The sequence below is a fragment of the Capricornis sumatraensis genome, chromosome 20 (genome assembly GCF_032405125.1).
Source record: "Capricornis sumatraensis isolate serow.1 chromosome 20, serow.2, whole genome shotgun sequence".
NCBI lineage: Eukaryota > Metazoa > Chordata > Mammalia > Artiodactyla > Bovidae > Capricornis > Capricornis sumatraensis.
In genome coordinates, this window is record NC_091088.1 from 7,925,084 (window position 1) to 7,951,041 (window position 25,958).

The 25,958-nt window shown below is 46.9% G+C and overlaps 1 protein-coding gene across 1 annotated transcript; it reads right to left on the reverse strand.

Moving 5' to 3' along the window:
* Positions 1-57: 57 nt before the first annotated feature.
* MLKL (mixed lineage kinase domain like pseudokinase) lies at positions 58-24,366 on the reverse strand. Its single transcript, XM_068992822.1, has 11 exons — positions 24,328-24,366; positions 19,317-19,782; positions 17,308-17,379; positions 16,012-16,207; positions 14,893-14,990; positions 13,725-13,860; positions 11,077-11,161; positions 8,207-8,358; positions 7,832-7,881; positions 7,490-7,630; positions 58-343 (listed from the first exon to the last, which is right to left on the reverse strand). The coding sequence occupies exons 2-11, from the start codon at positions 19,768-19,770 to the stop codon at positions 312-314; spliced, it is 1,416 nt and encodes a 471-aa protein (XP_068848923.1). The 5' UTR covers positions 19,771-19,782; positions 24,328-24,366; the 3' UTR covers positions 58-311.
* Between the last annotated feature and the right edge of the window lie 1,592 nt (positions 24,367-25,958).

Sequence of the window (25,958 nt, forward strand, 5' to 3'; positions counted from 1 at the left end):
CTGAGCCCACCAGGGAAGCCCTAGATTCGACTTCCTGATGGGAGGGGCTGCTAAGTCATAATCCCAAGAGGTTTGGATCCAGAAAGAGACACATTTTTGTAAAACTATCAGAGTTATTATCAAAGGTGTATTTTTGACAGTATCATTGGGAGTGGGATGGATTACGGGAGTTGTTTTCTATTTGTAACAGAGAAGTGCTGCCCCCCTGTATCCATAAATAAATCCATGCTGAAGGATTTGAGAGAAAAAGATGCCCAGCTCGTGTTCGTCCAGCTCCTTGTTCAGGGACAGTTTCAGTTTCAACACGTGGCTTAATAAAAGGAAGACAGTCTGTTTAAGATTTCTGTGAATGAATGAACAGAAAGTTAGACAAGCTCAGGAACTGACCGTCACGTTAGAAACAAAGACATTTCCGTACTACAAAACAGTGTAGAAACTGCACTCCCCTTGGTCTGGCTGGCGTCCAAAACACCATCAGCATTCATGCCTTTGGAATGTGATGTTCCCTCTCACTTGGACAACTTTTGCTAGTTTATTTTTATTTTATTTTTGTAATTTTACTTGGACAACTTTTAAAATACAACTACCTTGTGGGAGACGTAAGCTCACACATCTTAGTGTGAATTAGTCTCAGGTATTAGATTCTCTAATACCAGGAGGACCTGGGTTTAAGGGAGCCTGGAAAAAGGAGGAAGAAGACAAAGGAGAATTTGAAGGAGAAGAAGGTGCTGTAGAAAATACTGCAGCTTCTCATCCACCCTGAAGGGTAATTCTTCAGGAAGCGCCACTGAGTCTGCCCGTCTGCGCTATGAGGGCAAAGAGAAAGTTTCAGGTAGAAGCTAGGCCAAGGCTTAGATTTTGTTAAGGAAATTAAAATGGAAGTAGTCTTGTTCAGGCTTCAGAAGCAGGAGAGCAGGCCACAGACTGACTTCTGAGCCGGCCTGGACTACGTGCCTGCTTGCAAACACACCAATTGTTACCAGGAAGCCAAGCGGCACTTTAGATCAGAGAGGGAATGGGTCTTGGATTTCCTTGAGCCCTTGGAGGCCTGGCCTGCTCCCTGGGGTTCCAGAAAATCTTGTGACTCACGAGGTGAAACAAACAACATTGTAAAAGTTAAAGAGAAACCATCACTGCCTTTTTGCATGCAGGCTGATCCTCATATCAGTGGGCAGCCTGGGATTATAAGCAGGAGCTCCCCAAACTGCAATTTGAAGTCTCACCCGTGGGGTAGACGCACTACCGGGGACCTCTTCCCAAATGGGACTCCAGATTGCTGTTAACGAGGGACTTCCCAGCACTTTTGAAGTCCGGAGGTTGTTTGGCCTAATTTGGTGATGTATGTGCTATTACTTTTCTCTGTTGTTTTTCTCTTCTTTTAATGACTGTATATTGAAATGAAGTCAATCAATCCTCTATTAAATATTGAAATTGTTTATTGTGTGTGTAACGAGTGGTTTCTTTTGTTAATGAATCTTTTGAACTTAAAAGTAAAACTTTCGGCAAAACAGATTTTCATTCCGAAAGGTAGGGATGCGGCAAAGGAAGGGGAGGGATGAGATACCCTCTCGAACATGACTGTTAGAGTGATTCCCAATGGACCGTCAGTGAACAGGCCTTGAAGGACTTCGTGCCAGAGACTTCTGTAAATAGTGGCGCCATCCTTGGGGGGACTGCCCCCGAAGCCTGGACACCTATCTCTTTAGTTCCTCTCTCAGGCATTTAATCTTCATTTATCAATGCCCTCCACCCCCAGGTCTCTAACTCAGGATATTCTCACCTGTGTGCCCCAGGATACATGCACAAGAATGTTTAAGGGTGAGGTTCCTAAAAGGACGATTAAAATATCCATAGAGGAAGGGGTAAGTAACGTGCATGGTTATCTAAGTGGCCTACGATACAGCAGTGGAAAAGAATGAGTTTAAACCATCACATTAGCATGGATGAATTTCAAATCATTTCTTCATACTACCTGATCAACTGAAGAAAGTTGTGCTAAAATATAGCATGATATCACTTACAAAGTCCTTATACATTTGTGCTAAGCTGCTTCAGTTGTGTCTGACTCTTTGTGACCCTATTGACTGTAGCCCACCAGGCTCCTCTGTCCATGGGAATTTCCAGGCAAGAATACAGGAGTGGGTTGCCACTTCCTCCTCCAGGGGATCTTCCCAACCTAGGGATCAAACCTGCATCTCCTGAGGCTCCTGCATTACAGGCAGCTTTTTTTACCGCTGAGCCACAGAAAAGCCCATAATTTAGTGTACCTTGGTTAAGGAGTTTTTTTCAACTAATTTTCCTTATTTTACTGTTTTAACCTCCCTTCTTTCCATCATTCTTGCTTTCAGAAATACTTGATGTGACCCATAATTCCCTGGAAATTCTGCCATGTAATTCACATTTGGTTCACGTGCTTGACTTATGATTCAGTTTTCTAGGATATCTGCTAATCTAGTTACTGGTTGTCCACTGGCTTTCCAGACTCACAATCTCACTCCTTCCATATTGTCTTCCATTCTCTCTGTCTTAGTAGGCTTATGTCTTAAAAAATTCTTTTCTAACATTTGGTTGGTTAGGGAAGGGAGTTAAAGATTATGTGTATGCTTATGTAATAAGATTTACTTAAGAATTTGAAATGATCCCTCATTTTGTTACTGCTGTATGCTGTATTATATGTATGCCTGCTGTATTATAATTGTAAAATTTTATCATTCAAACTGTAATATTAAAAGCATATTCTCTCCTGAAAAAATAAATAAATTAACTAAAACCATAGACAAACTTCTACCAGAAAGTTAGGATAGTGGCTCCTCCTGGAGCAGGGGAGAGGAATGTGAAAGCAAGGGATGCGGAGGTCCCTTTCTGAGTTAGTGGTAATGTTCAAGTCTTTAACCAGGAGTGGATATGTGATGTTCTTTATCTTCGACTTAAAAAAATGAACATACATATTGAATCACTGCTGTACTGTGATACATATCACAATAAAGATAGGAAAAACATGATTTTGTTTCTTTGAATACTATAGCAACTTCAGTGGAAACACTTCCCCAGTATCTAGATATACTGCATGTGAGTCAGGTTCTCTTGTATCTGGAGCTTCGTGGAAAGCCTGAGAGATCTGGATCTAGAGTAGGGGAGGGAAGCATTCCCATTGAGGGAGATGGTGTAGGGAAACTACGGAGGAGCAGCTGATAACATGGTGAAATAAAAGTCTCAGTAGAGGAAAATGGCACCCCACTCCAGTACTCTTGCCTGGAAAATCCCATGGACGGAGGAGCCTGGTAGGCCGCAGTCCATGGGGTCGCAAAGAGTCGGACAAGACTGAGCGACTTCACTTTCACTTTTCACTTTCATGCACTGGAGAAGGAAATGGCAACCCACTCCAGTGTTCTTGCCTGGAGAATCCCAGGCACGGGAAAACCTGGTGGGCTGCTGTCTTATGGGGTCGCACAGAGATGGGCACAACTGAAGCGACTTAGCAGCAGCACAGCAGCAGTTGATAAAAGAAAAGGAAGGAAGGGAGAGAAAGTATCAGTTCAGTCGCTCGGTCCTGTCCAACTCTTTGCGACCCCATTACTGCAGCACACCAGGCTTCCCTGTCCATCACCAACTACCCGGAGCTTACTCAAACTCATGTCCATCGAGTTGGTGATGTCATCCAACCATCTCATCCCCTGTCTTCCCCTTCTCCTGCCTTCAATCTTTCCCAGCATCAGGATCTTTTCCAGTGAGTCAGTTCTTCGCATCAAGTGGCCAAAGAATTAGAGCTTCAGCATCAGTCCTTGCCATGAATATTCAGGACTGATTTCCTTTAGGATTGACTGGTTGGCTCTCCTTGCTGTCCAAGGGACTTTCAAGAGTCTTCTCCAACACCACAGTTCAAAAGCATCAATTCTTTGGCACTCAGCTTTCTTTATAGTCCAACTCTCACATCTGTACCTGACTACTGGAAAAACCACACCTTTGACTAGACAGACCTTTGTCAGCAAAGCAGTCTCTGCTTTTTAATATACTTTGTCATAGTTTTCTTCCAAGGAGCAAGGAGTGTCTTTTAATTTCATGGCTGCAGTCACCATCTGCAGTGATTTTGGAGCCCAAAAAAATAAAGTCAGCCACTTGCCATGAAGTGATGGGACCAGATGCCATGATCTTCGTTTTCTGAATGTTGAGTTTTAAGCCAACTTTTTCACTCTCCTCTTTCCCTTTCAATAAGAGGCTCTTTAGTTCTTCTTCACTTTTTGCCATAGGATTGTGTCATCTGAGTATCTGAGGTTATTGATATTTCTCCCGGCAATCTTGATTTCAGTTTGTGCTTCATCCAGTCTGGCATTTCACATGATGTATTCTGCATATAAGTTAAATAAGCAGGGTGACAATACACAGCCTTGATGTACTCCTTTCTCGATCTGGAACCAGTCTGTTGTTCCATGTCCAGTTCTAACCTCTTGACTGCATACAGATTTCTCAGGAGGTGTGTAAGGTGGTCTGGTATTCCCATCTTTTTAAGAATTGTCCACAGTTTGCTGTGATCCACACAGTCAAAGACTTTGGCATAGTCAATAAAGCAGAAGTAGATGTTTTTCTGGAACTCTCTTGCTTTTTCGATGATCCAACGGATGTTGGCAGTTTGGTCTGATTCCTCGCCTTTTCTAAAACCAGCTTGAGCATCTGGAAGTTCACAGTTCATGTACTGCTGAAGCCTGGCTTGGAGAATTTCAAGCATTACTTTGCTAGCATGTGAGATGAGTGCAAGTGTGCAGTAGTTTGATCATTCTTTGGCATTGCCTTTCTTTGGGATTGGAAGGAAAACTGACCTTTTCCAGTCCTGTGGCCACTGCTGAGTTTTCCAAATTTGCTGGCATATTGAGAGCAGCACTTTCACAGCATCATCTTCCAGGATTTGAAATAGCTCAACTGGAATTCTATCACTTCCACTAGCTTTGTTCATAGTGATGCTTCCTAAGACCCACTTGACTCCACATTCCAGGATGTCTGGCTCTAGGTGAATGATCACACCATCATGGTTATCAGGGTCATGAAGATCTTTTTTGTACAGTTCTTCTGAGACTTCTTACCATGTCTTCTTAATATATTCTGCTTCTGTTAGGTCCATACCATTTCTGTCCTTTATTGTGCCCATCTTTGCATGAAATGTTACCTTGGTATCTCTAATTTTCTTGAGGAGATCTCTAATCTTTCCCATTATATTATTTTCCTCTATTTCTTTGCATTGATCACTGAGGAAGGCTTTCTTATCTCCCCTTGCTCTTCTTTGGAACTCTGCATTTAAATGGGTATATCTTTCCTTTTATCCTTTGCCTTTTGTTTCTCTTCTTTTCTAAGCTATTTGTAAGGCCTCCTCAGACAACCATTTTGCCTTTTTGCATTTCTTTTTTCTTGGGGATGGTCTTAATCACTGCCTCCTGTACAATGCCACGAACCTCCATCCATAGTTCTTTAGGCACTCTGTCTATCAGATCTAATCCCTTGAATCTATTTGTCATTTCCACTGTATAATCATAAGGGATTTGATTTACATCATACCTGTATGGTCTAGTGGTTTTCCCTACTTTCCTCAATTTAAGTCTGAATTTGGCAACAAGAAGTTCATGATCTGAGCCACAGTCAGCTCCCGGTCTTGTTTTTGCTGACTGTATAGAGCTTCTCCATCTTTGGCTGCAAAGAATATAATCAGTCCAATTTCGGTGTTGACCATTTGGTGATGTCCATGTGTAGAGTCTTCTCTTGTGCTGTTGGAAGAGGGTATTTGCTATGACCAGTGCATCCTCTTGGCAAAACTCTATTAGACTTTGCCCTGCTTCATTCTGTACTCCGAGGCCAAATTTGCCTGTTACTTCAGGGGTTTCTTGATTTCCAACTTTTGCATTCCAGTCCCCTATGATGAAAAGGACATCTTTTTTGGGTATTAGTTCTAGAAGGTCTTGTAGGTCTTCATAGAACTGTTCAACTTCAGCTTCTTCAGCATTATGGGTTGGGGCACAGTCTTGGCATTCTGTGGTATTGAATGGTTTGCCTTGGAAACGAACAGAGATCATTCTAACTCAATGAAACTATAAGCCATGCCATGTAGGGCCACCCAAGACAGACAGGTCATGGTGGAGAGTTCGGACAAAATGTGGTCCACTGGAGAAGGGAATAGCAAACCACTTCAGTATTCTTGCCTTGAGAACCCCATGAACTGTATGAAAAGGCAAAAAGATAGGACACTGAAACATGAACTCCCCAGGTCGGTACGTGCCCAATATGCTGCTGGAGATCAATGGAGAAATAACTCCAGAAAGAAGGAAGAGATGGAGCCACAGCAAAAATAACACTCAGCTGTGGATGTAACTGGTGATGGAAGTAAAAGTCCTATGCTGTGAAGAACAATATGGCATCGGTGTTGTTGCCAGCACTGCAGGTAGGGCTCAAAAGTGGCTGACGCACAGTGTGGGAAAAAGAAACTAGAGACAGAATTTAAGTTTTAAAGATGGGGCTGGGGGACTCAAGACCTCTTGGGTCAAGAGCCTTGTTCCTTGGAGCCGCACCACTTTTATTGAGTGTCTTGGCAAGCAGAAAGTGCCTGTTGTGCTACGATGAAGTCAGCCTCCTGTGTCCCCGGTCATGTCTCCCACTTTATTGATTACTTTAAACTATCTTTGTTATTTTCTTGTACAAGGGCTCTCACCTAGCTGGAGGTCATAGACCGACATATGCCTTGGGAAAACATCTTAGTGTGTGCACAAACAGCGTTCTGAACTTGCGCTGACTCGGCGTTCCAAGGTCCACACTATGTTTTTCCTTAGCTTAGCAGGGTATGATGACCCCAACTGATCAACCCAATGTACTTTCATTTGTGTTATGCTGTATTGCTATATTTTGCTTTTATTCTTTTCCCATGGTGATTTTCTCACGGCTTAGCCAGAGCAACAGGTGGCTGACTATTAACCCCTGCACATAGGAACCTGGAATGTTAGGTCCGTGAATCAAGGTAAACTGGAAGTGGTCAGACAGGAGATGGCAAGAGTGAACATCGACATTTTAGGAATCAGTGAACTAAAATGGCACTGATACGACACTGAAAGATGAACTCCCCAGGTCGGTAGATGCCCAATATAGTACTCCTCTGAGCTACAGAAAGAGTACAGGCTGGAATAATCTGCCTTCCCAACCCACTTCAGACTAAACAATGCCCTTCGGGCAGGGTTTCTAAACTCCAGTGCTACTGATAATCTGGGCCAGATAATCTTTGTTGTAGGGGTTGTCCTATGCATCCTAGGATGTTGAATAGCTTCTGTCCACCAGATATCAGTGGACATGTCCACGCCACCCCACCTCCCCTGAGCTGTAACAGCCAAAAATGTCTTTAGACATTGTCAGTGTTCCCCGAAGGGCAAAACCACCCCTGGTTGTGATACACAAAAAAAATCTTTCACAAATGTTAAGCAACACGTGTGGTCCATGCTCTTTAGACCAGAAAGAGCTCTACCTTTAACAGAGGGCCTCCTGGAGGGTTCATAGGCACGGCAATCATCAATGATCTCCCGCAACTGTGAAGGGCAATCTTCACCCACTGGCTCCCGGTGCCGAGACTCAGCCACCAGCTGGTAGATCTTCTTGGAATCACAACCTGGAGTGGAAATGGTATGACGGGAGGCTTAAAGATTGCTCTGGCACCCACACATCCCTCTGGCTGCTGCTGGCTGGCATCAGACCTAGGGACCCTGAGAACTGGAGACATAGGAGCTTCCAGTGACCCCACTGAAGCGGCCAGGACAGCACTGATGTTTAATTCTAGTCTACCGTCTGAGTCAGCTTTCACACTGGTTACCTTCAAATGGGCTCTTCCCAGTGGTGATCTCCCAGAGGACAATTCCAAAGCTAAAAGAAAAGCAAGAAAACGAACAGTGATAACAAGTTTCCTTTTTTCCATGCCCCGTCGCCATTTCCAGAAAACACAGAGAATTTTCTTGTTTCTTTTTTTTGCACTGTGTAGCTTGTAGGATCTCAGTTTCCCCAGCCAGGGATTAAACCCAGGCCATGAAGTGGGAGTGCTAAATCCTGACCACTAGCCCACCAGGAACTCCCCACGGTGAACTTTCTCATCACCATCAATTACATTCCAGGGATGCTCCTCCCTACCGGCATTTGACTTGGACTTTCTTGTCAGGTTCATCTGAGAATTGGCACGAGAACATAAACATACCTGTATATTTCGGCTTTTATGTCGTATTTATTATACACATTTTCCAACCTCTGGGGTGAGATGTATGCGGCAGAACTGACTCTCTCTGCTGCTTTTCCTCTAGTTCGTCGGCTGATGGAGGTCTGTGTTTTGCTCAACTCAAATCCTGCAAGCTAGAGAGAGAGGTGACTCAAAGGCGGAAAGAAACGGCACGCTCTCAGGTGGGAAGTAGAGGGCAGGGACTGGTGCTACACGTGACCGTCAGGGGATGGTCTTTTTCCTTCAGGATGTTTCCAGTGAGTTCTCCCGGCCGTGTGGCTACTCTCCTGGCTGCATTCTGGGTTCAATCTATTATGGTGCATTGACCGAGAGAAACACAAAGAGGTTTCCTCTCTGTAAAAATGAGACAGTGAGGATTACTTGAAATGATGGTTGTCAAGCACCTGTAAAACTTAGTATGTTTTTTTAAAATTAATTAGTTGATTGATTTTTGGCTGTGCTGGGTCTTTGTCTGAGCGTTGCAAAGAGTGGGGGCTACTCTTTAATAGCGGGGCGGGGGCTACTCCCCAGCTTCGGGCTTCTCACTGTGGTGGCTTCTCTTGTCGGGAGCACAGACTCCGGGCGCCTGGGCTTCCGGAGTTGCAGCACGCGGGCTTCGGCAGGTGTGGCTCACAGCTTAGCTGCTCTGCTGCATAAGACTTGGCATGTTGTAGTTATTCTAATATTACCGCATTAGATATGTACAGGGCTTCCTCAGTAGATAATTCCCCTGTGTTAGGATGGACAGGGGTGCCTGGAGCTACCGATGGCTCATTTTCTCTTGGAGGCAGACAAAACAAAAACAAAGAAACGAAAAGCCTCCAACAACACGGGGGACCCTCTCTGTCGTATCTGACCCCACCTGGCCAATGCCATGCTCTTAAAGAAGGCACAGCACAAGCCATGGGAGAGTGTGTTCTTCTTGCTCCGTGTACATCTGTCATCAGCACCATTTGTGTGCAGAGGGCTGTCTGCCAAACGCAGCCAGGGAGCCAAAGCTGGGGCAAGAATTAGATGCTTACGTGGCTCCTCCCTCTTATTCACAAGTTCAGGAGCGCTGACATCCTCTGACGTCTGGCTCCACACTAACCACCAGGGGTGAGAAGCTGAATAGCACATGTTACAGTCACATGTGATGAACACCAGGAGAGTGGTATAGACACCGTGCTTTAGGAACACTTACTTATATTATACCAATGGCAGGGAGATCCAACCAGTCCATCCTAAAGGAAATCAGTCCTGAATGCTCTTTGGAAGGACTGATACTGAAGCTGAAGCTCCAGTACTTTGGCCACCTGATGCAGAGAACTGATTCAATGGAAAAGACCCTGATGCTGGGAAAGATTGAAGGCAGGAGGAGACGACAGAGGATGAGATGGTTGGATGGCATAACCGACTCGATGGACATGAGTTTGAGCAAGCTCCAGGAGTTGGTGATGAACAGGGAAGCCTGGTGTGCTGCAGTCCATGGGGTCGCAAAGAGTTGGATATGACTGAGCGACGGAACTAAATTGAACTGAGTGGTGGGGAAAGACATTTGAAGGGCGGAAAAGACCTGTCTCTTGTTATTCAGAGAAAGCTATCTACAGATGACAAAGAATATATTCTTTTAGCATTTGGGAACTGTGGACATGAGGTTAACAAAACCCTTTCCTCATCCACAGGACAATCCAAATATCAGTGAACTTTTTAGTTCTATTCCCCTGGGAACCTGACAGAAGCAGACTGTTACTTATGCTCCTAAGTAATATATATTGCTGCTGATTAATAAATGACCAGTGACCAGGAAGTCATTTATGGATGAGAGGTCGGGGCGGTGGGGACTGTGAAGAGCTATGGGGTGCTGGGCTATGTGGTGACTCATACCTGGCACGCCCCTTGCGGGGATACTGGAAGGCATGCCTGCGGAGTTTATAAAAGAATATCGAGGACTTCCCTGGCAGCCCAGTGGATCAGGAACCACAGTGGATAAGAGTGCAGGGGACACAAGTTTGATGCCTGGTCCAGGAGGATCCCACATGCTACACAGCAACTAAGCCCGTGAGCCAAAACTACTGAAGCCAGAACTACCTAGAGCCCGCAGGCTGCACTACTGCAGCTCGAGTGCCTAAGGCCTGTGTTCCACAACAAGGAAGCCTCTGCAACGAGAAGCCCTCACTCGCTGCAGCTAGAGAAAGCTCTTGGAAAACAACAAAGACCCAGTGCAGCCATAAATAAATAGAAAACGCAGTGATACCACACACACACACACAAACTCCTCCAGTTTTAAAAAAAGAATATTGACTCCTGTGAGTCGTGAGGCTTCTAAGCTTCTCCTGTACCCACAGAGAGGAGCCTCTTTCTCTCGCACTTGGGGTGAGGCTGAGGAGGATAGCTCCTGGGGGACTGTGGCGGCTCCCACTGGATGGAAGGATTTGATGCTGCCTAGGTGGCATGCTGTGTTTCCTGCATGATACCCTTCTGATTGCCTCCAGGTGCCAAGTGTGGGCCACGGCCAGTCTGTGAGTCTGGATGCCTCCTTGGACCTAAGAAGACACCCTCATGGGTGTTGCAGGGACACAGAAGTGGTGTCCAGGCATCTAAGAGGAGACGGCTCTTAGCCCGCCCCTGCTGGGTGGACAGTGGGGGAGATGAGCATCAGAAGGGCAGGGAGGATTGAGTCTGTCCAGTGCGGGCCTTGTGGGGCACTGTCCAGGCATAGGAAGCGCTGAGCTCGGAAGTGCTTCAGCCAGTTCCACGGTGAAGGCAGAGAAACAAGCCCGCACAGCCTTTTAGGGAAACACGCATGCCTCTCCCAGCACCAAACAGTTACATGGGTCAAACTCAGAGGGTGCCCGGAAGGCCACGCTTACCTTCACACTGTAGTCTTTAGTCACCAGGAAGCTTGTGCTACTGATGCTCCTGTGGAGTTCTGAGGGTGTTTCCGAATGGTGCAGCCTGATGTGACCAAAGGCAGGGTACGTTAGTGACCTTTGCACAGACTTTCTTTCTTTTTTAAAAAATAATCTTATTTATTTATTTTATTTTTGGCTGTGCAGGGTCTCTGTCGCTGTATGGGCTTTTCCCTAGTGGCGGAGAGTGGAGGCCACTCTCTGGTTGCAGTGCCCCTCTCTAGTTTGGGGCTTCTCATTGCAGTGGCTTCTTTTGTTGCGGAGCGCGGGCTCCAGACACGTGTGGGCTTCAGCAGCTGTGGCCCATGAGCTCAGTAGTGGCGGCTCCCGGGGTCTAGAACAGAGGCTCAGTAGTTGTGGCCCATGAGCTCAGCAGCTCTGCAGCATGTGGAATCTTCCTGGACCAGGGATCGAACCCACGTCTCCTGCATTGGCAGGTGGATTCTCTACCACTGAGCCACCAGGGAAGCCCCCGCACAGACGTTCTTGAAAAGCATGGCAGTCACTACCGGGATGATGAGGCTGGTCAGTACCAAGCCTTCTTCTTGGGTAGGTATCCATGGGTTAGTGGGAAAACCAGGATGCAGAGGTGAGATCTGACAACTGTGTGCTGCATGCTTCTGTGGGGCTCTGCCTGGGAAGCGGTGAGCAAAGCAAAGGGCTGAGGCGTGGCTGGATGGTTGGGCCATATCTAGGACCCTTCTGCTTGAAACAGAATGGAAAGCTGGGGTTTCCACCAACTCAGTAAGTGGTGGGGACTTCCCAAGTGGCACTAGTGGTCAAGAACCTGCCTAAGTTCTTTGGATGAATGGAGCTCCTGCCTCCCATTTGGGGCTTCTATCACAGAGTCAGTCTCAGGTTGGGTTCTCCCAGAAGCAGATCATGAGCATGGACTGTACAAGTGACTAATTAAGAAGGTATTTCCAGCAATTAAGCCCTCATGCCACAAGTACTGAAGCCTGAGCTCTGCAACGAGAGAAACCACCGCAGTGAGAAGCCTGGGCTCCACAACTGGAGAACGGCCCTGCTCCGCACAACTGGAGAACGGTCCCCGCTCCACACAACTGGAGAGCGGCCCCCTCTCTGCACAACTGGAGAACGGTCCCCGCTCCACACAACTGGAGAACGGTCCCGCTCCGCACAACTGGAGAGCGGTCCCCTCTCTGCACAGCTGGAGAGTGGCCCCCGCTCCACACAGCTAGAGAATGCCCGTGCAGCGACGAAGACCCAGGGCAGCCAAAGATAAATCAGTGAGTGAAATTTTAAAAGAGAAGATAGTCCCAGGAAACCAGTGAGGGAGCTGTGGAAGCAGGGCAGAGAAGGAGAAATCAAGCGAAGGCGTGACTTCAGGTGAAGTTCCAGGCTCAGCCTAATCCCACGGGGGCCTCTGAGAATAACTGCCCCTCAGGGTTTGCTCTGCATGAAGCAAAGGAGCTGGACTTCTGTGCCCACAGCGGTTGCTCAGTGACTATGGGTTGGGGTGAGGGAGGGGAGGAGAGAAACAGGGTCACGGACAGAGGCTGCAAAGCTCCTGGGCATTTCCAGCTCTCAGGGCCTAGAGGCTCGAGCACCCTCGGATGTTCCCCCGCAGATGGCGGCGATGAGCTGTTAGCAGCAAAGTATGCTGGGTGGTGGATGAGAGTGCAGATCAGGTAAGGGTCAGCGGTCGTCTGGATAGGCACAGTGTCCCCTACAGTCCAAATCCTTCTCACACAGCCCACTAGTGTACAAGGTTGAGGAGGATAAGTTGTACGATTTCCAAGAAAGAGCTAAGGAAGTGTTCCCCAAAGTATGGGATAAGTGGCATGCAAGGTGATATAGTAAGAAAGGTATTCTTTTAATTCCAATCTTTCTGATTATGTCAAGAAGAAAGTCTCAGTTTGGTGCTGGAGGTCTTTGACACTTCTCTAAATCTGCTAACATCTCCTCTGCGAAAAGATAATGCTGGTCTGAATTGCAGATCTTTTGCTAGGCAGCAACATTTAACCAGAATTTAATAACATTGTTTTGGTTTTATTTGTGGTCACCTTTTTGTGCTAAGTGATTCTGGTCTCCAATTTATGGTAGTAATAGAAACTGTCCCGTTTTTTCCTTTTTTTTTTTTTTTTTTACAAAGTGAGCTAATCAAAAGGAAAATATTAAATAAATAATATTGGGATTACTGTGAATATGGTAATAACTATGTATGTGGTCTGTTAGTGACTGATTTTAGGGGGCCCTTAGGCTAAAGGAACCATAGATTATATGTGAGAGTAGGTAGAGCTGGTGGATAAAATATAGGACATCCAGATGATTTTGAATTTTGAAAAATCAATAATTTTAAAAAAAGAAAGTACTAAAAAAGTATAGGGGTTATATGGAATTCTGTATATCTGAAATTTCAGTAAAAGTATATCTGGTGTCATATTTGGAACATACTTATCTTGTACTAAAATTGTTTATTGCTTATCTGAAATTCAAGTTTAACTGGACCTCTTGTATTTTAATTTGCTAAATGTGGTGATTTGCTCACGGAGGCTTCCAGCCTCTTCTCTGCTTGTTTCTGGGTCAAGCAGAAAGGGAGGCAGACTCGTCCTCTTCCTCTGGGCGCCCCCTCCCCACGCTGGTACCTGTACAAGCCTCTGGCTGCCCCCAGGGCCAGGATGATGCGCTTGGCCAGGGTGAGGTCCTTTTCCCGATCCAGCAGCTCCCTCAGGGTCCCGAGCTCACAGTACTCCATGACGATGGACAACTGAGGGGGTGTCACTGATGGAAAAGAGCTGATTGCTGTGAAGATCCATCCCTGCTCAGAGGTCCTGTTTTTTGTAGCCCATCCCACCCTCTCTCCAAGAGACAGATGCAGCTCTGCTGTGTTTCTCCGTCCCCATCTCACATGTTTTGACTCCTTGAATGAGTCCAATACCCACAGAGTCCCCATGCCTCTTCTCTGTGGCCTTTGGCATGTCAGAACTCTACACTTCCCCTAGTTATTTGAGTAACTGACTCCCCGACTCAACACTACAACCCAAGAGGGCAGGGCCTGCTTTGTCCAGACAGTGCTCACAGGAAGTTGAATAACTATGTTGAGTAGGGGAACTCAGACAGGAAGCTGAGGCCTCAGGGCAGGGCCATGAGACCTGTAAGAACTGATGTACACAGAGTGAGTCAGTCACCCAGGAGGATAAATATTGCTAGAAGTTTTCTTTTAGCCTGGGATTCTGTGCTCCAAAGTCAGGTCACCTGAGCCTGTGCAGAAACTTCCAGAGGGGATAAGAGGGGAGCTGCTCTGTCTTCTCTGTAGGCAAAAGCAGCAGAACATAACCAGCAGGAGAAGCCACACGGTGAGAGGAAATGCAGCCACATTTAAAAAAAGAAAGAAAATGAACCTGACAAACGAAGTTCTTGGTAAAAGGTTTAGCTTTTAGATTCACGCTACACTAATGATCAAGGTTAGATTCCTTGTTTGGGTCAGTCAGCTTTGCAATGTTTTACTGCAACAAAATACACTCATCACCCAGGTCAGCATCTGAACAAGCATTTCCTTGGTTCCCAGTGAATCAGCAGGAAGACATGTGGTTGCATTAGTGCCAACCAGCCCTCAGGCTGAAGCCAACTTCAAGCCTCTTCTCCTGAAAGAAGATGGGAACCTGCATCGTGGGATGTGAAAAAACGGATGTCAATAATAAAAGCACCATGCAGATGCCACCCTTTGAGCTGTTGTTGTAAAACAACGCAATAAAGCACAAAGATATATGACAGGCCACAGACAGCATACCCAGTCCAGGAGGCACCTCTTACCTGTTTCATCGATGCAAATCCCAAACATGCGCAGGATGTTGGGGGAATCAAATTTCTTCATGGTTCTGATTTCATTATTGAAAGTATGCCTCACTATTCTATGAGAATAAAAAGGGAAAAATAGGGTTTCAGGTTGGGGAGGTCCTTCAGAAAACATTCGGTGTAGTGACCATCTGTATGTGCGTGGGGCTTGAGGGATCATCGGCCTTTCCTTGGTGGCTCAGATGGTCAAGTGACTGCCCGCCATGTGGGAGACCCACGTTCGATCCCCGGGTCAGGAAGATCCCCTGGAGAAGGAAATGGCAACCTACTCCAGTATTCTTGCCTGGAGAATCCCACGGACAGAGGAGCCTGGTAGGCTACAGTCCATGGGGTCACAAAGAGTCGGACACGACTGAGCAACTTCACTTTCACTTGAGGGATCATCAGCATCTCCCAGGGGTGAGGATAGGCATATAAAGAGTCACCTGGTAATTCTTAGTCAACTTAATATATGCATACCCTATGATCCATCCGTTCCTCTCCTGGCAATACAGCCCCAAGCAATTCCCATACAGGGCCATAAAGGGATACCTATGGCAGCGTTATTTTTGATGGGCAAAAGTTAGAAGCAGGTTGTGTTCCATCACTGGAAAAAGAGGCACGCTGTGGATTTCCACCATGGATAGCAGTCAGAAGGAAAGGACTACAAGCAGAGTATAAGTTTCATGTCGCTGAGTGAGAATGGTAAGAAAAGCAGGCGGCAGACACGACACACTACATCTGTGAACATTTAAAACGCACGTGTGTAACAACAGCACGTGTATAAAAACATTTGCAAGAACACATACAAACAAAATATTTTATCGTCCGTGAAAGGGATGGGAACCCAAGAAACAGCGATGAAAGGGAAGCTGCCTTTAAAAATATCTAAATACATGAATAAACAAGACACGTTTCTAGAATCGATTTTGGAAGACGTACCTTTAAGCCTAGACTGTGTTCCTTAATAACAGAGAGCCAATATTTAACCCTCTGGGGTCTGAGTTCTGCCATATCAGAATATGGAGACAGTCTGCCCCTCTCCTTGAGTTACAGACAGGAAGTAACTAGGGGAGAGAACCATATAAAACAGCTTACCCGATGTCTTTGGCCTGGGAGTTGTTGAATACTTTTATGGCCACTGGAGATTCATGGTATTTTCCTTCATAAAGTGTGCTGGATTCATTTTCCTTTAGTAGGATCCAATCGGCTTCTGGAAGCTCCTCCTTCTTAATCTCCTTGATTTGATCCTGTGGGAACCCCTTCTTGGGTTTCTGTGAATCTGACCTCATCCCTAGGAGAGAAGGTAATAAAGAGTCAATAGCTGAGGAGGGTGTCTTATGAGGGAAGAGGCATCTTAGCAACGCTTGAGGGGGAAGCCCCTCCTAGTGAACCAAGCTGGGTCTGCCTGGAGCTTCTGATTGCCTCCTCCCGGGAGAGAGGTCCCAGTGCCTCTGAGTGACTGGTAGAGACACAGCCGATGGTAACAAAACGTCTCATGTACTTCTTTCCCCTCTTCTTCGGATCCAGCCTGTCTCCAGCCTACACCCCATCTCAATCCATCTCTCTCATCTCCTCCTACTGCACAACAGCTTGGCGCCTGAGCGTTTGGCACCTTGTCTAGTGAGTTCCGTTCTGATAGGCAGACACACAGTTTAAGCTCAGTAAGCCCACTGCTGCTGTGTGTCTTTCGTCTCCCTTACTCTATGCCGTGGCTGGGAACTCTCAGAAGGCAGAGTCTTTCTCTGTACCTTAGTTTCCTCTACACACAGGCTCTAGCATAAAGCAGAGACTCACAGATGTGTAGAATGGCTAAGCATTTTTAATTTGATTTGAATTTCTTTTTTTTTAATTTTTAAAAACTTTTAATTTCGTATTCAGGTACAGCTGATTAACAAACAATGTTGTGATAGTTTCACGGGTACAGCAAAGGGACTCAGTCATACATATACATGTATTGGATTTTGAATTTCTTCTTGGAATTTCAGCAAATGAATTGAAGCTTTGATGCTATCTAGAGGAAGTCATCAGGGGACTTCCCTGGAAGTCCAGTGGTTATGATTCTGAGTTCTACTGTAGGAGGCACGGGTTCAATTTCTGGTCAGGGAACTAAGATCCCACAAGCCACAAGGGGAAAAAAAAGAGAGACAGGAAGTTGTCAGCACTTTAACAGGTGCTGGAAGATATCTTGCTGGTCAAGAAACCCTCTTCAAACACGACCCCATGCACAAAAGCCTAGGCCAGCCATGAACACATCCCCAAAACCTGTGGGCTGCTTGCAGCCATCCAGGCCAGAAAATGGACCAGGCTGGGGTGGGGGAGCCTGAAGTTTCTAACAAATTCATGACTTCTAGTTTGGGGCAGCCAGAAGCAGCAGGGTACGTGGCAACTCACAGCTCTGCACGGCTTCAATGGTTTCCTTTATGTTCTCCAATTGCCTCAATAAAGTTTTTACAGTTTCTTTCTCTGCAAGAAAAACAGCAGCAAATTCTCAAAAACAGAAATGCTCAGTGAAAGCACACTGAGATATCCTTTTCTCTTCTCTCATGTTCATTACAGTAGGAATGATTACTGTTCACGAATATCTGCTCTCCACTTCTAAGCAGACAGGAAGTGCCCTGACGCATGACTGCGTGCCTTGCTTTGGCCAAGAAATGAAGTGAAAGCAATTTTCAGGGAAGTCTGTGTCAACATGAAAATGCCACAATAGTGAAACATCCTGGAAGGACGACAGCTACCTTAGAGAGTCTCCTGGACTTTCTCTGAATGAGAAAAAGGCATTTCCTTCTCTAAGACACTGAGGTTTTTTTTTGAACCATGCTATAGTCACATATATCCTGACTTACATATTCAGAAATAGGTTAAAAATTGATCATATACTAGATAGAGTGACCAACCATCCCAGTTTTCTCAGGACTGAGGAGCTCTGAGGATATGAGACCTTCAGTGCTCAAACCAGGAAAATCTCAGCAGACAAACACATACCTGGTTCATAGCATTAATGTTTCTAAAACCTATGTGGAAGTTAATCTGCCAACCTGTATCAAAGTTTTTAAATGTCCATACTCTTTGATCTAGCAATTAGACCCAGTAACTCAACTTTTAGGAATTTTCCCTAAGGAGATCCTGAAATACATACAGAAAGACTCGCTGTAGAACTATTAACAATAGTGAAAAACTGGACACAATTTAAATATCCATCAATAGAGAGCTCCTTGAATATATCTGGTCCCTATAAACCAAGGATACTAGACAAGGCTATGGGTATTTATAAGGAAGAATATTTAATGAGCTTATTTAATGAGAAAAACAAGAAGGAGAACAGTGTGCTTAGTATGCTATTGATTGAACAACAACAAGAAAGAAAATAGATACTTGACTCTCCAAAAGGCTATTCAAGAAACTGGTAAGAGAGCATGTGTCTGGAAATGGAACTTTGCTGTCAAGGGTGAGAGGCAGATTTCCACCTCATGCCTTTTGAATTTTGTCCTATGTGAAAGTATTACCAAGTCAAAATGTTTTCACACAATTGCAGGAAGTATATCCTTTCCTCCAAGTTGATGACACCGAGGTGCCTCCTACCAGAAAGTGGACCAATGAACGCTAAAGATGAGGAAGGCCAGGGACCAATCCTGCTCTTTGGCAGGATCAGCTGCTGTGATGCTTTCAATATCACTTCAACCCAATTCCTGACTCCAGTTTTCCTTGGTGGTAGGTGTTTGGTTGAGGGAATTAAAAATGCCTCACTTTTCCTCATCAAAAAAACAAACAAAAAGCCATTTGCCTACAGGTCTCTTCCACATCTGGTTTGTGATGCCGGAGAGTCTCCTGCAGACCTGACTGGGGATGCACCGTCCTCCACATCAAGGGTGAGAATGGTTATCCCTCTGAGTTCCAGTGCCTGGACGGTTCATCGAAACTCTACGCTTAACTCCTCTCCCTCCACCCACAACCCTAATAAGAGGGAAGGATCTGGAATTAACATCACCACAGTCTGCAAAAGTGTAAAGTCATATCTGTTTCTGTTGTTTCCTCTCTAGCCCAGCCCGTATCTCGTTCCCTTGGAGCATTGCCCTCTACTTAGTCCAGCCCCAGCCACTCTCACCCCAGCCACTGCCATGTCTGCACAGCCTCCGACGTGGTCTGACGGCACTCACACTTCCACTCTTGCCCCTGGCTCTGCTGAGTTACTGGCCCCAAGTCTTCACTCCCATATAGTCATATCATAAATCCACACTCTGGCTGTAGCCTCATGGCGGGCACCCCCTCCACTCAGATGTCTGGAATTCTGAGTCTCATTGACAGATACCTGCCCAAACCTCGTCAACCTTCCTGATTTTCTGGTAAACCAAAATGAGACTAATACACCTGCTGTGCATCCCCCACCTGAAAAACATCCTCACCACTCAGTCCTTGGATGGCCTTCCTGTCCTCCTCTGCATCCTGCTGGTCTTCCTGTGGCCAAGACACTCCTGGGCTGAGGCTTGAAGTATGCCTCCACTGATCCACCTGGAGCAGCAGAGAGAGCTCCTCCCAGACATCGCTCAGCCTCTGGTTCACCCCACCAAAGATTATGCTGTCGCGCCCTGCTGTTAGAAACTTCTGGATATCGGACTTATTGCTGAACTTGTCTATCCGCTGCTTAGCTTCCTCTAGGGCAGCCTGGAAACGGCTCAGCGCAGCGCTTATCTGGGAGGGCAGGTTCCTCTCTCCTTGGTCCTGGAGCATTTGCAGAGGCTGCAGCAGGCCCTGGATGCGGTTCCCTAGACGTCGGCACTGTTTCTGGCAGTATTTCATCTCCTCACACTGGTTGTAGATAAGCTGGCCTAAGGAGATGATCTGCTTCAGCTGATCCATACCTGGAAGAAACTGATGGAATCTGTTTAAGTTCCGAGAATCTCCTTCATATTTACTACTGGGATAAGGGAACATCAACGGTGTCTGTGATTTAAATGGCTGAAGAGGTCTTCCTATTGTTTCATGTAAGGTAGAGATGGCTTGCATCCACCAAAACCTTCCAGTTTTAGCTGGCTTCCCCGGTGGCTCAGCGGTAAATAATCTACCTGCGATGCTGGAGATGCGACAGGAGCTGTGGGTTCGATCCCTGGGTCAGGAAGATCCCCTGGAGGAGGAAATGGCAACCACTCCAATATTCTTGCCTGGAAAATCCCATGGATGGAGGAGCCTGGAGGGCTACAGTCCACAGGGTCACAAAGAATCCGATATGACTTAGTGAATAAACAACAAATTGGCTCAGCTAGGACTACATCTCCCAGACTTCCCTGCAGCTTGATGGGGCCATATGACTATTTCTCACAGAAAGGGTATAAGCAATAAAGTGTTACTTTGGGTTTGAGTCAGGCTTGTCTCCTCCACACGCTGTCAGCTGGTTGTATAGGAGGATGTAGCCCTGGGTGTGGTGGAGCCCAAGAATGTGGAATCCTGGATCCCTGAAGCATCGCTCGGAGGAGAGCCGCTCATAAACCTGGAATGACTGCCAGGGACTGCTAAGTGAGCAAGGAATAAACTGCTATTGCATTTGAATCATTACATTTTGGGGTCAATTTGTTAAAGCAGGTCAGCCTATTCTAACAAGCATATCCTGCCAAAGTATAGGGGTGGCCATAGGACAGTGGGTTGAAACGCTCAGATCCTGTAAAGAAGGTAAGGATTACCCAGTAAAGTCAACAGCTGCTGCTCATCAAGGATAAAGGGCCCAGTGGTAGAAGATTTTCTAGTTTTTAGAGAGCAGTCAGAAATCTGGATTTTTATATTTAATCTGTCAATTTAAAATCCCACAACCAAGTCAAAAAATGTTTTAAAAACTATGCAGTCCGACACCGTGTTGGTCAAATAAATTTTGTCAACCGAAGATTGCCTTGGAAGCCTCAGTTTACAACCTTGGCCACAGCCAGCCAAGGATGTTCAGGACTGTAGTAGAAGCCGGCTTCTGTTAATCTCAAACTTTTCTGTCTCTTTTTCTAGTGCTTGAGCGTGCCTGCCTCCGTGGTCCACACCTTCATCCCTCCCTAGTGGGTTTTTAGCACTCTGTAAATCTGCTTCAGCCTCCCCACTGGCCGATGCATCGGTAAGACTTCTTGTTATAAGTGCTGGTCCCTCAGAGGCGTTTGCGTAAAGACTGAGAAGCTTCCCAGGCTTAGCAGAGTTGCGGTGGACATTTGTGTTGCCTACACAGTTTCCATTTCTCTGCTCCTAATGCGCTGTGTGTGTGCTCAGTCGTGTCCTACTCTGAGGCCCTGTGGACTGTAGCCCACCAGGCTTCTCTGTCCATGCGATTTTCCAGGCAAGAATACAGGACTGGGTTGCCGTCTCCTACTCCAGGGATCTTCCCAACCCAGGGGTGGAGCCTGAGTCTCTTGCCTCTTCTGCGTTGGCAGGTGGATTCCTTACCACTAGTGCCACTTGAACTACCTTCATATTTTCTTTAACAATCTGTTCCTCCTTCAATCAGCAATCCGTTTGTGGATTTGAGGTCTATCCCGTTACTCAATTACAGGCTTCAAGAACCAATAACTTTCTCTATTGCTTAAGCCAGTTTGAATCATATTTGCTGTACATGCAACCAAAAGCAACTGGGTTCAGTAATGAATGATGCTAACAGCAAAGATCCCGACTCGCTCTATCCACCTGCTGCAGGCTAAGTGATTCGGAACCAGGAGGTCACAGCGGTTATCTTAATTTTGTAGATGAAGACACTAAGTTAGGGAGAAGGTTGCATTTAAATAAGTACAGGGCCACAGAAACAGTTTCCAAAGAAGTTTTAAACAAAGTTAATCTCAACAGTTCAATGAAACAGGTAGGAGTAGTAGTACTAGTTTGGAGAAAGTAGTTGGCCTGGAACCAAATCTGGCTTAAAAACTAGTAGAAGTGAAACCAAATAAGCAACTAATTGATTCTTTTTGTTGTTATTGTCTTAGCTTTATATTGATCTAGGAAGGGAAGTAACAGGTGTTGCTGCTGCTGCTAAGTCACTTCCGTCGTGTACCACTCTGTGCGACCCCATAGACGGCAGCCCACCAGGCTCCCCAGTCCCTGGAATTCTCCAGGCAAGAACACTGGAGTGGGTTGCCATTTCCTTCTCTAATGCATGAAAGTGAAAAGTGTTAGGGCATGCCTAAAAAAGACTCAAGGGGTCTCAGGCTACCCAGATATTCCTAGTTGCTAAGCAGAGAGATTCAAGGCCATTTTGGGGGGACTCCTGGGGGCAGTGAACTTTATGCCTTTCTCTGGTCCACTGGAGACAGAAGCAGATGTGAAAGTGTTGCTCAGGGAAACTTGAGGATTTCAGCTTCATAGCTCCAAGCTCCAGTTATCTTATTCAAAAAAGCCTTATCTCAGCAATAACTAGTCAGAAGATAATGAGGAAAATATCCAACTCATCAAAGCAACGACTTAAAACAATACATTTCACAGGAAAAGTGATGACATGGTATGAAGAAAATCATGGAAAACAAATCCTCAAGAAATGGAGAGAACTATTATTTATTTTGGCTGGGGAGATTAAAAATTACAAATCTGGCAATCCTTTTCAAATATAAATCTAATTTAATGCAGTTCCAGTAAAACTCTCAGTGGTACATTTTGGTATTGAAACTGGTGCTGCTGCTGCTAAGTCGCTTCAGTCATGTCCGACTCTGTGCGACCCCATAGATGGCAGCCCACCAGGCTCCCCCGTCCCTGGGATTCTCCAGGCAAGAACACTGGAGTGGGTTGCCATTTCCTTCTCCAATGCATGAAAGTGAAAAGTGAAAGCAAAGTCACTCAGTCATGTCTGACTCTTAGCGACCCCATGGACTGCAGCCCACCAGGCTCCTCTGTCCATGGGATTTTCCAGGCAAGAGTACTGGAGTGGGGTGCCATTGCCAACTAAATGATCCTCAAAGTTCATTTGAAAGAGGAAATTAGTAGGAATAGTCAGGATTTTTGTAATAAAATAGGGGCCCATATATCAGTCATTAAAATTATAATAACTAAAATCGTTTAGGGCTTATTGAGTATAGGATAAAGATATCAAAAGGATGAAAGGGAATATAAATACATATACACTTTTACTCAACAATGTGAATTTCTAGGAATTTGTGCTGTAAAGAAGCTCGTATGTGTATAGATAGATGGGTGCTAAGGATGCGCACTGAGGTGCTATTTATAATATGCAAAACTGCTAACACCCCTAATAAGGATATGTTCATAGGTTCCTTGCAGGAAAACAATGAGGGGTAAAAGTCACTAATTTTAAAAGTGAAAAATCTTAAAATGGTTAGTAACAATCCCATAGACGGAGGAGCCTGGTAGGCTGCAGTCCATGGGGTTGCTAAGAGTCAGACATGACTGAACGACTTCACTTTCTTTTTTCACCTTCATGCATTGGAGAAGGAAATGGCAACTCACTCCAGTGTTCTTGCCTGGAGAATCCCAGGGACGGGGGAGCCTGGTGGGCTGCCATCTATGGGGTCACACAGAGTCGGACACGACTGAAGCGACTTAGCAGCAGCAGCAGCAGCAGCAACAATATAAATCCATGAAAACTTCTGATGCCATTTCCCCCTCTCCTCCAATAACTGGCATCAAGCAACCTTTTCTGGTGAGACTTTTAACACAGAGTTATACCTCTTGTGCCTAAAACGGGCTCTGGAAAAGCAAGGGGGCATTAACCATCAAGACGTGGGATCAGCTCCCGGCAGTTTCCGCAATGACTGCCCGCAGCGGGGCTGTGCAGGGCAGTGGGCCGGCTTCCGGAGGCCCCTCCACGGCGACCCCCGCGTGTCCCCTCCCCTGCACCGCGCCTTCTTCAGCAGGAAGCGGCGGGAGGGGGAGGCCGCACCCTCGGGGCCGAGGAAAAGAAACCAGCCCGGTCCTGAGTTCCGGGAAACGGGCCTGTGGCGCTCCCCTCGCCGCCCAGGATCCCGGCTGCGCCCTGCAGCCCGCGCGCCCCGGGCACCGCGCGCGCCGGGACGACCGCCGGACTCACCCCGCCCTTCCCGAGGCCGTCCCGTCGGTCCGGGGCGCGGTTCCCGGAAGGCCCGTCGGCTTCTCGGACGTTCAGCCCCCGACACGAAGTCTGCGACTGGGGACCCCGGGGAGGTGCCGGGTCGCGCGCCTGGTGCCCCTCCGGCCGGCTGGCCCGGAACAGACGCCAGCGGCGGGGAGCGGCCGTGCCCCTCGGAAGTCCGGCGGCCTTCTGCTCGCCGGCCCTGCACCCCGCCCTCCCCGCGGCCCCGTCAGCCTGCCGGGCGGCGAGTCTGGCGCGCCTCCTCGCAGCTGTGACAGGGACCTTGCAGCCGCCCCCAGGCTCAGGCGCCCTGGTTCCCTAGACCTCTCTGCAGGCGGTTCAGGCAGAAGGCCCCTCGCTTCCTCTTGGTCTCCCCCGCCCTGTCCACCTCTCCCCCACCTTACCGAAATTTCTCAGTGACTTTATGGAGTGCTCCTGGTGCCACGTCCTCTGCTTGGGGCTGGGGACTCAGAAAAGAATAAGGCTCCAGAAACTAGTAGAGCGAGCACCCAGTACGGGAAAGATTAGATGAGCAGAAAAAACAGAACTGGAGAGAAGGTTCTCGCGTCTGCTTCTCGGTGCTTGAAAATACCGAGTGTGGTGGGGAGAGAGCCAAGGAAGACACACACAGGTGGGATGGGCTCAGGAGAGGGGTGGGCGGTGGGTGCGGGAAGCCAGCTTCCTCCTCTAAGGTCGCGGCAGAGACCTCTGCTTCATTAAAGTTAGCTGAGTCCTTAGCTAGGAAGTCTGAGCAATGTTATTCATTAACTCGTCAGACTGTTCCCTCCGAAGGGACAGAGCTGGATTGTAAGAGAAGAGTTTTCGAGTAGGGAAGCCCTGGGTGGAGGATGTCTGGGGTGTTTATTCACGTACATTCTCTTGCTGCTGTTCTTCACCTACTGCCTTGCCTGTTTTCTTCTTAGGTCGGGTAGCCTAGAAGTCTGAGGAAAAGAATCGCAGTGTGTGTGATTTACTGAAGGAAGCCTCTCAGGATCGAGGGTAGGAGGGGCATTTGGGGAAAATTAGCTAAGCAAGGACAGCTGGTCTCGGTGGAGACTAGCTTCAGCCAGACTCCATGGAGAGGTTAGCCAGAGGGAGCTCTGCTCTGGATACATCAGAAATTAGGTCCCAAGTCTTAACAAATTCAAGAGGACTGAAATCATACCAAAAGATGACATCCACCATGGTCATCTTTTCTGACCACAGTGGAATGAAACTAGAAATCAATAGCAGAAGGAAAACGGGAAAGCTCATAAATATGTGGAAATTAAACAACTCTTGAACAGCCATTCTGTCAAAAAAAAAAGAAATCCAGAGAAAATCAGAAAGTACCTGGAAAGAAATGAAACACAACATCGCAAAACTTAGAGGATACGAAAAAAGCAGTACCAAGAGCTCGGCAATAGGCAGTATGAGTCCAGAGCAATACATGCCGACAGAACACAGGAGAAAGGGACCTCCCTGCTGGTCCACTGCTTAGAGCCTGCCTGCCAACACAGGAGACAAAACTTCAATGCCAGGTCTGGAAGGATCTCACATGCCACGAGGCCACCAAGCCTGTGCGCACAGCTACTGAGCCATGGGTCCTGGAGCCTGCACTCTGCCATAAGAGAAGCCGCCGCAGTGGGAAGCCGAAACACCACAAGGAATAGCCCCGTTCACCACACTGGGCTTCCCTGGGGGCTCAGCTGGTAAAGAACCCGCCTGCAGTGCAGGAGACCCCCATTCAGTTCCTGGGTCGGGAAGATCCGCTGGAGAAGGGAAAGGCTACCCACTCCAGTGTTCTGGTCTGGAGAATCCCAGGGACTGTCTAGTCCACGGGGTCACAAACAGTCAGACACAGCTAAGCAACTGTCACTTTGACTTTCTCACCACAACTCAAGAAAGCTCACATGCAGCAAGGAAGACCCAGTGCAGCCATAAATTAATTAAGAAAGGGAGAAAGATCTCAATCAACCAAACTTAACACTTCAAGGAACTAGAAAAATAAGAACAAACTAAGCCCAAGGCTGGCAGAAGAAGGGAAATAACAAAG

What these genes read in the sequence shown, in the direction of transcription:
- MLKL (XM_068992822.1), bottom strand. Translation starts at nt 19,770, where the DNA reads ATGGATCAGCTGAAGCAGATCATCTCCTTAGGCCAGCTTATCTACAAC. An exon ending in TCCCAGGCCAAAGACATCGG is followed by an intron (nt 14,991 to 16,011) that starts GTAAGCTGTTTT and finishes TTATTCTCATAG; the next exon opens with AATAGTGAGGCATACTTTCA. An exon ending in ATAAAAGCCGAAATATACAG is followed by an intron (nt 7,882 to 8,206) that starts GTATGTTTATGT and finishes CTTTTCTTTTAG; the next exon opens with CTTTGGAATTGTCCTCTGGG.